This window comes from Olea europaea, unplaced genomic scaffold (assembly GCF_002742605.1).
Source record: "Olea europaea var. sylvestris unplaced genomic scaffold, O_europaea_v1 scaffold437, whole genome shotgun sequence".
NCBI lineage: Eukaryota > Viridiplantae > Streptophyta > Magnoliopsida > Lamiales > Oleaceae > Olea > Olea europaea.
Genome location: NW_019262676.1, coordinates 57,776 through 67,998, shown reverse-complemented (window position 1 = coordinate 67,998; position 10,223 = coordinate 57,776). Strand labels below are relative to the sequence as shown.

General features: G+C 34.1%; 3 protein-coding genes across 3 annotated transcripts; 2 read left to right on the top strand and 1 right to left on the bottom strand.

Moving 5' to 3' along the window:
• Positions 1-6: 6 nt before the first annotated feature.
• Positions 7-1,678, top strand: LOC111387898 (scarecrow-like protein 13). The gene is made up of 2 exons (XM_023012506.1): positions 7-107; positions 192-1,678. Exons 1-2 carry the CDS (start codon positions 85-87, stop codon positions 1,342-1,344), a joined length of 1,176 nt encoding a protein of 391 aa, XP_022868274.1. The 5' UTR covers positions 7-84; the 3' UTR covers positions 1,345-1,678.
• A 108-nt stretch (positions 1,679-1,786) lies between these two features.
• Positions 1,787-2,728, bottom strand: LOC111387899 (fruit protein pKIWI501-like). Its single transcript, XM_023012507.1, has 2 exons — positions 2,516-2,728; positions 1,787-2,379 (listed from the first exon to the last, which is right to left on the bottom strand). The coding sequence occupies exons 1-2, from the start codon at positions 2,528-2,530 to the stop codon at positions 1,975-1,977; spliced, it is 420 nt and encodes a 139-aa protein (XP_022868275.1). The 5' UTR covers positions 2,531-2,728; the 3' UTR covers positions 1,787-1,974.
• Positions 2,729-8,280: 5,552 nt separating this feature from the next.
• LOC111387920 (acyl-CoA--sterol O-acyltransferase 1-like) lies at positions 8,281-9,637 on the top strand. Its single transcript, XM_023012544.1, has one exon. It carries the CDS (start codon positions 8,293-8,295, stop codon positions 9,451-9,453), a length of 1,161 nt encoding a protein of 386 aa, XP_022868312.1. The 5' UTR covers positions 8,281-8,292; the 3' UTR covers positions 9,454-9,637.
• Positions 9,638-10,223: the final 586 nt, after the last annotated feature.

Here is a 10,223-nt window from a genome sequence, read left to right as displayed (position 1 = left end):
GTGTCTGATCTTCATCGCTCTTCTGATAATATTTATGGGTCTCCATTGAGTGGATTTTCCGGGGTTGATGGTGAAGACAAGCTGATGCAGGCACTAATGGTATTGAGGTATGAATTGTTGGGGCCTGAATCTGATATTGATGACAGTTGTTCCTTCAATGGTGTAGTCTCACAACCTTCTTCCTTGACAAGGTACGACAAAATCTTGGAGACAGCCCACAATATGGACCTACAACAGCTTCTCATTTCCTGTGCTAAAGCGGTATCGGAAGACGATATGTTGACTGCAGATGTTTTAATGAACATTTTAGAAAAAAGGGTATCAGTCTCTGGTGAGCCCTTGCAACGGCTGAGTGCATACATGTTGGAAGGGCTCCGAGCAAGACTTTTGGCGTCCGGAAGCATCATCTACAGGAAGTTGAAATGCAATGAACCAACGAGCTCGGAATTGATGTCTTATATGCATGTGCTCTATCAGATATGCCCATATTACAAGTTCGCGTACACGTCGGCCAATGTCGTGATTGGGGAAGCCATGAAAAATGAAAAAAGAATCCACATAATAGATTTTCAGATTGCACAGGGTAGTCAGTGGGTATCTCTGATTCAGGCACTTGCATGCCGTCCTGGTGGGCCCCCATATACCCGCGTTACTGGCGTTGACGATTCACAATCAGCTTATGCTCGGGGCGGAGGACTTCAACTAGTTGGCCAGAGGTTAGCCAAAGTAGCTGAGGCATGTGGAGTGCCATTTGAATTCAACGGTGCCGGTATGTCAGGATGTGAGGTACAACTCGAGAATCTTCAGGTTCAACACGGAGAAGCCTTGGCCGTGAATTTTCCTTACATGCTTCACCACATGCCAGACGAGAGTGTAAGCACCGCAAATCATCGAGACCGCCTTCTAAGACTAGTTAAGAGCTTGTCACCCAAGGTCGTAACCCTTGTTGAACAAGAATCTAATACGAACACCGCCCCATTCTTTCCGCGATTTTGTGAAACTCTAGATTATTACACAGCAATGTTCGAGTCAATTGATGCAGCCCGTCCAAGGGACGATAGGCAGCGGATTAGTGCAGAGGAACACTGCGTGGCAAGGGACATTGTCAACATAATAGCGTGCGAGGGGACTGAGAGGGTGGAAAGGCATGAACTTTTCGGGAAGTGGAGATTGAGACTTACAATGGCTGGCTTTTCTCCAGTCCCATTGAATTCATCAGTTGGTAACGCCATCCAGGACATGCTGAATGATTATAGCTCGAATTACTGTCTGAGGGAGGAAAATGGCGCGCTATATCTTAGATGGAAAAATAGAGCTTTGGTAACATCGTCTGCTTGGAGATAATAACCTATTTTGGCATTCTAAACCACGGTACCAAACAAGAGTTTAGTGAATTGAGTTCACTTATAATGTGAAATTTCTGCCCGACCTTTGTGCTTTTTCTAGCAGACGCGATTTTGACAATTAGACGTTGTACATATCCCATCATAGGATGATAAAGTGATATCTGAAAGAGAAAGCACGTAGATCTGTTCTCGAATTGGTTTCATGGTTTGGTTTAATCATTCGAGAAACTCCCATTAGGTGCTGTTGCTTCACTTTTGTGCTGGTTATGATATAGTGTTCTTGTTTTATAGAATTGAATGCTCACTCATTTCTCGTGTTGGCCATAGTTCAAGAGTCTATGTTAACACATACTATAGCTATAATATAGTTGTAATTGGAAGTGATAAAGCTGAAATTCTCAACAAATGGCAGACTTATGTAGTGTGAATAATACTGAAAATCAACAACAAAAATACAAATTTATTATTATTCAAAGCCAAAGATCACAATCCATCAAAATACATCACTTTTCTAACTTGAACCAAAGGACAGATTAATATAACTTCTGCTTTTAAACCCCAACAGAAAATATTAAAATCTTAGCTCGTAGATAAACAAAGGAACCAATAATGATTCACCACGACCTTCTTACTCCTCAGTCTTCTCAACTTGAATTTCAGTGCGAACCTCCTCCACAGCTTCAGCCGGTTTCACCTCTTCCTCCACTTGAGCTGGTGGCACAATGGTGGTTTCAGGGGTTTCTTCGTTAGTAACTTCTATCTCCTCTGGAGCTGCTGCTTCCGTCTTTTCTTGGACATGCAATTTTTCTTCTTCTTCTACAGGTGCTGCAACTTCCTTGGTCTCAGCTTGAGCCTTAGGTTCTTCCACAGCCTCTTTAGTTTCAGTTTTGGCTTCAGCTGCCGGTGGCTCAGCCTCAGTTGCAGCGAGTTCCTTTGGTGGTTCTGCTGCCACCTTTTCCACTTGATCGGCCACTTGAATTTTTTCTTCATCAGTTTTAACAGTCTCTGGCACTGTTACTGGAACTGATTCAACCTGTAAAAATTAAAGCAATTCAAAATGATCAAAATAATAGGAATAATGAAGTATGATCTGAAGACAAGAATTCGATCAAGATTGAGTTTATGAAAAATAGAAACGTGCAAAGAATACAATTGATATATATATGTACCTCCGCTGTGGCCATTGATTTGGAAGGGTGATTTGCAACTGATATTTCAAAGACAGAAGATTATAGAAGGGATTGCTTTGGGAATAATGTGTTGTTGAGAATTTTGATCAACGTGAGATCTATTTATAGAGATGTGAAATCAATATCACTAATTTAAATAATGGGAACAGCAAGGATTGGATCACTATAGAGATTCCAAATTGCCATCTCATATCGAGCAAAGGACATTAGGCATGGTCGCGTTGTAAATTGTTTTACAATGTGACTTGTTTAGTAAGATGTGTTGTATTTATTCAACGGACCGTATTGAAAAAGCAGTCTTTTGAAAATAGAAAAATACAGTATTTAGATAGAAATCGTGAAGAAAACATTTCACATATAGAAAGTTGTAAACCCTATTTTGATCACTTAAAATGTGAGCACCCATTAATGAGAGCTTAAGAGCCAAAGCCGCATGGTTTTTTATTTTTTTCACTTATTTGCTAGTTTCATTTATAATTTTTTTTTCTAGTTAAATAAATGACTAAATATAATGAATTAGTTTTTTCTATTATGAAAATAGTTAAAATCATATTAAAAACAAGGAAACAAATTGTTGCTATTAGCGTCCCTTGATTGCAATAATGGAATTTTGGTGGAAATAAAACGAATTCAATAGAATTGAATTGTCTAAAACTTGTTTTATTGAGAATTGTTAATCAAATGTGTTTGATTGGTATAATTTTTCATCTGAAAAACGTTGAAATTTTTTATCTTTTGGTGTTCGTTTGGCTTTGTTTTTTTATGAAATTTGTCGATTGAAGAGATAAAATTTGTTACAATTGGGGATAGAATCTGTTCCAATTCTCCAAAAAAAATTTTAAAAATTAAATGAAAAAGAGCAGCTGGAAAGCCAATGTCCATCAAAACCAAAGGAAAACCAATTCCTTAAAAACCTAGAAAAAGGGTTCACGTGGGGGATTGGGTGGAAAACCAATACCATGAAAAATTAAATTCCATTTTCCATGAAAAATGAAGCCAATCAAATAGGCCCTTAGAGAAAAGTCTAAACGTGTAAGACTTGAAACTTAATTTTGCTACTTTGCCCCAACTCACTATGCAAAATTGTACAAATAACTAATTAGGGTCCATTTGATTGTAAGAATGAAATTTGGGTGGAAAGAAAACGAATTTCATAGAATTGAATTGCCTAGAACTTATTTTATTGGGAATTATCAATTAAATGTGTTTGACTAGTATAATTTTTTATCTGAAAAATGTTGAAATTTTGGATCTTATAGTATTCGTTTGATTTTGTTTTTCATGAAAATTGTCAATTAAAGTGACAGAATATGTTACAATTTTGAATAGAATTTGTTTCCATTGCCAAAAAATAAATAAAAAGGAAGATGAAAACCCAATTTTCACCAAAACCAAGGAATTTATTTTCATTAAAAAGCAAGAAAATAGGTCATGTGGGGCGCGGGGGGTAGGGTAGAAAAGCAATTTCATGGAAAATTTTGGTCATCAAACAACACATTTGGGTGGACCATGGTAAATGGAGGATATCAAACAGGCCCTTCTTATTCAATTATTTAGCCCATATTTGGCTCCCATTTTGTAGAAATGGAAATTGATGGAATGGTGTTTTTTTTGAAAAATAAGTGGTTAAAAAAATTGAGAAGTTTTCAATTTACATGTAATATTTTTTGTGGAAGATTGTGTGATTGAATATAAAAAAAATGTAATAAAATAAAAATTAATGGGGACCAAACGGGGACTATATACAATTTTTACTTATCAATCAAGGAAACAAAATGACTTATAAAATCAAATAATATTTTATTTAAAACAACAATAAACCAATTGTGGTTCAAAGGCCAAACAGGCGTGACAACGGTTTGGTGTTAAGAAGGGACACACGTCGCAATATGCTGACGTGTCGTACCTTTGGATTTAGGTCCATATAAACCTTTTCTTTTTTCAAAATCAGCACCCTCCTTTTGTACTGCATCAAATTGAGCTTTGGGAAATGGACCCACATCTGAAGATGCTTTCCAGGTAGTACACTCGTGACTTTGGACCCACATGAGATGCCACGCTGGATCGCAGTCATCCGCACTGAATCTCTGGTCATGTCCCCCGTCAAAACCCGTTTTGCTTTGCATTATTAATTGATTAATTAATTTAAACATATTTATAAGATTATGCTATCAAGAATATTAACATTTCAATAGGAAACCATGAAAAAAAAAAATTCAATTTTCACTAAATTATAAATTGAAATAATTGTCGTCACTAGCACTAAAATATTACTGATCAATAGTTGAATTTCAATCGAGAGAATGTAATTTATTCAACCATTTCATGAGGATTTTCAATATTTAACTATTTTATTTTTAAAATAACTCAATTTCAAAACTTCCTTGTTTGAACCACATTATTTTCCTTGGAATGAATTTTTTAATAGTGTATTAATGAAAAATGTGTAGTTAAAAAATAAAGAAAATTTTGAATTTGCATGTAATATTATTTTATTGAATAATTTTTGATTAAAATGATGTCAAATTACTGTTTAAAAATATATATTTTTTAAAAAAAATGTAACTCAAACATGTCCATATTTATATTATTTAAAAATTTTCTTTTCTCCAAGATAAGTCAGGACGGTGGAATCAAAATTCTGAAGATCCAGGGCAATGGCAGTACCCCATATGCTGCTGTAGGCGCATGTAGATTAAAAGTTGATTAGAAATTTGGACGGTGGAGAGGACCTACCAGGATATACTGTTAACCATGGCATCAGCAAGTAAGGACATGACACGTGTAAATATCTTCGACGGAATTGATCATGGCATTATTACGCTGTTCATGGGCTAGTCAAGTAAATTAAAAATAAATTTTTACTTTTAGACGATGAGCTGACTTGTCCCATTTAATAACACAAAGACCCTGTTTGGTAATAATTTTTCACTCTAAAAAATTAATTTTTTGACGGTTATGTCACTATTTCAGTCGTCATTTTTTATTTTTTTCTCACAAATTGAGACTCGCTTTTCTCTTTAAATGTCAAAAAATTAATTCTTATAATCACTGCCAAACGGGCCTTAATTGAATCACAGTCTTAAGATTTGATTATGATGGATTGGAATGAGTAAAATGAGGATTTCTTGTCCAATCTAATAGATTAGGCATGGGGCCCTGTCAGATTTGAAAATTGAAGTATGGTTAATTTCTAATGAAAAATGAGTTAATTTTGAAGTACTGCCACAGACAACTAGCTAATATGCGTTTTGAGTTGGTTACTTGGTTTCATTCGAGGAAAGTGGTTTTCAAAATGTCAGGGTGTGAAGATGGTCGAGTGAAAAGGTATAGAGTTTAAGAAAGAGAGCTCGAATAATGAAATAAATCGTGAAAACAAAAAATAGAGTGAGCGAAGTTGAATTTTGATGTACCATTATAACATGAACTCGAATCGAAACATGTCTATTTCGGGCCCATTTAGACAGCACAACATAAAATCTACATAATACGTATTGTTGTGAAATGTGAACACAAACTTTTACAACTAATTCAATGTACTACATGTCTTTAATTATCTGTCTTTCATTTGAATTTGCTTTCATTACTAACCCACTAATCTCTCTTTATCTAGCACTAATTCAAGATTATTTACTTTGAAAGACTTGGTCCTCCAAAAAAGAAAAAAAGAAGTAAAGAAAAAGCAAAAGAGTCCCTTACCACACTTTTACAATGCTTTTCTTGATTATAGCGTGTCTTTTAAAAAAGAAAAATTAGAGCTTCAAATTTCCTATTTTTAATCCAAAAATAGATTATAATAAGCATGTAGCCATAAAAATAATTATCAATAAATCAATTTATTATGAAAATTATTATGAAGGGGTAATTTGGATAATATTAGAGATAATTCCCGTTATATTATATATTGCTGAAAAATCAATGCTATAAATTATTTCATGAAGGGCCATATGCTACAATAATTGGATCAAGGGACAAATAAGTAGTAATTGTTCAATGAATGATATAAAGCACTGAAACTAAAAGCTAGTCATTAGTTTGATTTTAACTAAATTGTAGTTGAACATCAAGGTTCGACCCTAGTTCGAGAGGAGATCTAGTTTGATAATGAAATTCGAAAAAATGGTTCGATTATAGAAAAAAAAAAGTCGAAAATTTTGAATCTTTATCAAACCTAGAATTGGCCAGCTCACCTTCAATTTATTTTTGCTTATCTGTCTTTTTACTACAACTAATTTGACTATTTTATTTTCAACCCTTTAACGTTTCTTGATTAATGTCTTAACCGCATTTTTAAACGTGGGCCTACATTTGCCCAATATGAGTATTGATAATTGTTCAAAGCAAATTAGTTGCATAAACCTTCTTCAAAGAATTTCTTGAAATTGTATTAATCGAAGAAAGAAGTTTAATATTAGTTTTTACACCAGCAAAACTTGAAAAATAAGAGTTGCTAATGTAAAAGTTTACATAATACCACTAATACATAGTTCACCCTCCTTTTAGTGCTATTTTTGTAAATTCCCATCTTCCTTGGCCCATCATTTAACAATTTGAGCTCAATTGGCTCATACCAATCGTACACCAAGAAAATTAGGCCCAACCCTTCCCCACATTTTGTGTTATAGGAAATTAGTGTGTGTTTGAGCCACATTATTTTTGAAGAATGTATTTTGAAATAATAGATTGATGGAGAATGTGTGGTTAAAAAATAAAGAAAAATTTTAGATTTTCGTGTAATATTATTTTATTAAAAAATGTGTGGTTGAAATGATATCAAATCACTGTTTAATAATATATTTTTTAAAAATAATGGGACTCAAACAAGGCCTAGTTTATTAATTTGGAATATCGCGTCTTCGGGAAGATAAGAAACAAAAGAATAAGCAACATATTCAAACATGTGTGGTACAAGTTACTTTTGTTTAAGCTTAGCCTAACATCATCGATAGTTAAATCGTTTTTTTCTTGGTGAACTTGAATATTAATTTCAATCAGCTAAAAAACTTGTGAGGGTTTTTGTAACGAAAAATTGGCAAGAAAAAAAAAATAATCACAAATGGTCATTGCTCGACTCACACATTAGTGATTGAACTTGTGACAACAACCGAATCAAATCACATGCAATATGCATTTTATTTTGTTATTTTTTTTAAAATTTATTTTTGCAATAAAAAATCATGAATTTATTCAATGTACGAAAAAATCTGACGTTATCGGCCAAAAATGAGCCCAATAAATGAGAGAAATTCCGGTCCATAAAACCGCATGACTCGCTTAATTTACAACGTGTGGTCAGTGAACTTTTAGAAAATTTTCACGTTAGTCACATGTTTGTTTCGTTACAAGTTGAGTACTTAAAAAGTTGATAAATTTTAAGTCAAGTTTAATAATTAATTGTAACCACACATTTCAAGGGATTCGCAACTTTTTAATCATACATTTTCATCAATATATTTTTTATTAAATTCTACTAAAAATCTGATTTTATCGCAAACCAAACAGGTGCCTAAGGAATCGGTGACCTGACAATCTAGTTACTAGTCAATTAGGTTGCCATGCCAATTTTTCCACTAGTCAAATAATAAGTGACATTGACGGATCGATCAACTTGAAAGATATGTTTAAGTTTGGCTATCAATTCGAAACAAATGAAATTCAGTAACTAACATTATATTTTGCTAAAAATTCCATGATTACCAACACTATAATAAGACATGCATTGCTCTATCATTTTATTGTCAAAAATCAGAGAGAGCATGGAGGGAGAGATCAAGATTTTCTTTATGGTGTGGTCTTCAATACTCCTATCAGTATGCTATTGTTATGCCATAGCTAAACAAACTGGTAAAGGTACAACAAGATTATGCATGTTCATGCCTGTAATATGTCTCTTTTTTGTTCTTCCTATGAACTTAAACTCTGTCAATTTAGGTTGTCTAACTGTATTTTTTGTCACATGGTTAACTTCTTCTAAATTGCTACTCTTAGCATTTGGAACTGGCCCTTTGTCCAATCCATCACTCCCCCTTTCTCATTTTCTTGTCATTTCTTGTTTTCCAATTGTGATGCAATACCAACCCACAACTTTAAAATCTCCTATAAACGACGAAAATTCAGAGAAGTCTCCTGTTAATGGAGAACATATGAACCCTAATATGCATAGGAAAAACAGTGTGAAATCCCTTTTGCATTATGGAAATCAGGGTTTGTTTTTGATATTTTTGCTGATTTTGAATCTTTATAGACACAAATTTCACCAAGATTTTATAGCATTCATCACGTGCTTGTTTATCGTCGTTGGCTTGGAAGTGATGCTAGGGGTGGTGGCCGTTATTGGTCAATTCTTGTTAAGAACGGAGGTCGAGTCACCATTTAATAACCCGTATTTCGCGTCCTCGTTGAAAGACTTTTGGGGTCGAAGATGGAATTGTGTAACCTCGAACACTCTACGTTTGGTTGTATACGGCCCAATCCTCAAGAATGTGTCGAGGATCGTTGGTCCAAATTTGGCTGTAACATCGGCCTTACTAGGTACATTCCTCGTGTCTGCATTCATGCACGAGATCATTGTTTACTATTTATGCCGCGTTATGCCTAGATGGGGTACAACAACGTTCTTCCTTGTTCAAGGGCTATGCATCATAGCCGAGAACAAATTGATTGGGAAAATTAACGTTAAATGGCGCGTGCCACAACTAATCACAGGGCCATTGGTGTTTGGTTTTGTTGTATACACATTCATGAGGCTAGTCTTGCCAGAACTGCTTGAATACAAAGTGGATGAAAGAGCAATTGCAGAGTATGCAGCTGTGTTTGATTTTGTGAAGGATGCAAGCTTGAATTGGGTGAAGTTTGGTACAAATTTCTGGTACAAAACTTGGAAGGAAACAGCATACGTTTGTCAACACATTCAATGAAGGTTATTAGCAAAGAAAAATTGTTGGAGTAATACAACATAATGATTGGTAATGAGACTTAGTGGTCTTTGTTTGCCCTGCAATGTTTTGCACTAGAAGTGTCGCATTCTAAAATGGCCCGACCCGTCGCTATAGTTAAGTTTAAATAACAAAATATGTTATCGTAAATCAATTTTCATTTAGTCAAGTTTGAATAATAGAATGTATGTGACATAAAAGTCTAGTTATTTGTGAGCTACCGTACATCAACTTTTCACCTAGTAAAAATTGACAAATATCGATGGAATCATAAAAAATATTTAAGCCCAACGCCCAAGTTGAAATACTTTTACATCTAGTGACCAAATGAAACAAAACCATATTTGATTTAGCTAAAAATCATATTTTTAGTAGATTTTGATAAAAGTTGATGAAATTATAGTTGAAAAGTTATGAGCCCCATAAAATGGCTAGTTGAAAATGAATTTGAGGAAAAACAACTTTTAAAATTTGGAAACCAAACAAAGAAAAATTGAAGTTTAGTGATCAATACGCAGTTCATATATTTCATTACAAATATGGAGTTGGGTAAAATTTCACGTGATTCGGTTTTCTTAAGATTTTCGTGTATTTTATACTATCCTCAACTTGAACTCTTTAAAACTAGATAGTTTTATTATCAATTAATAGTTTTATGCTCTGGTGGATTTCTCTTTCATTTACGAAAAGTATGGAATTTTGGGTTACTAATTGGTGGAATACTGGGCAATCTGATTTTTTTTTTTCAATGA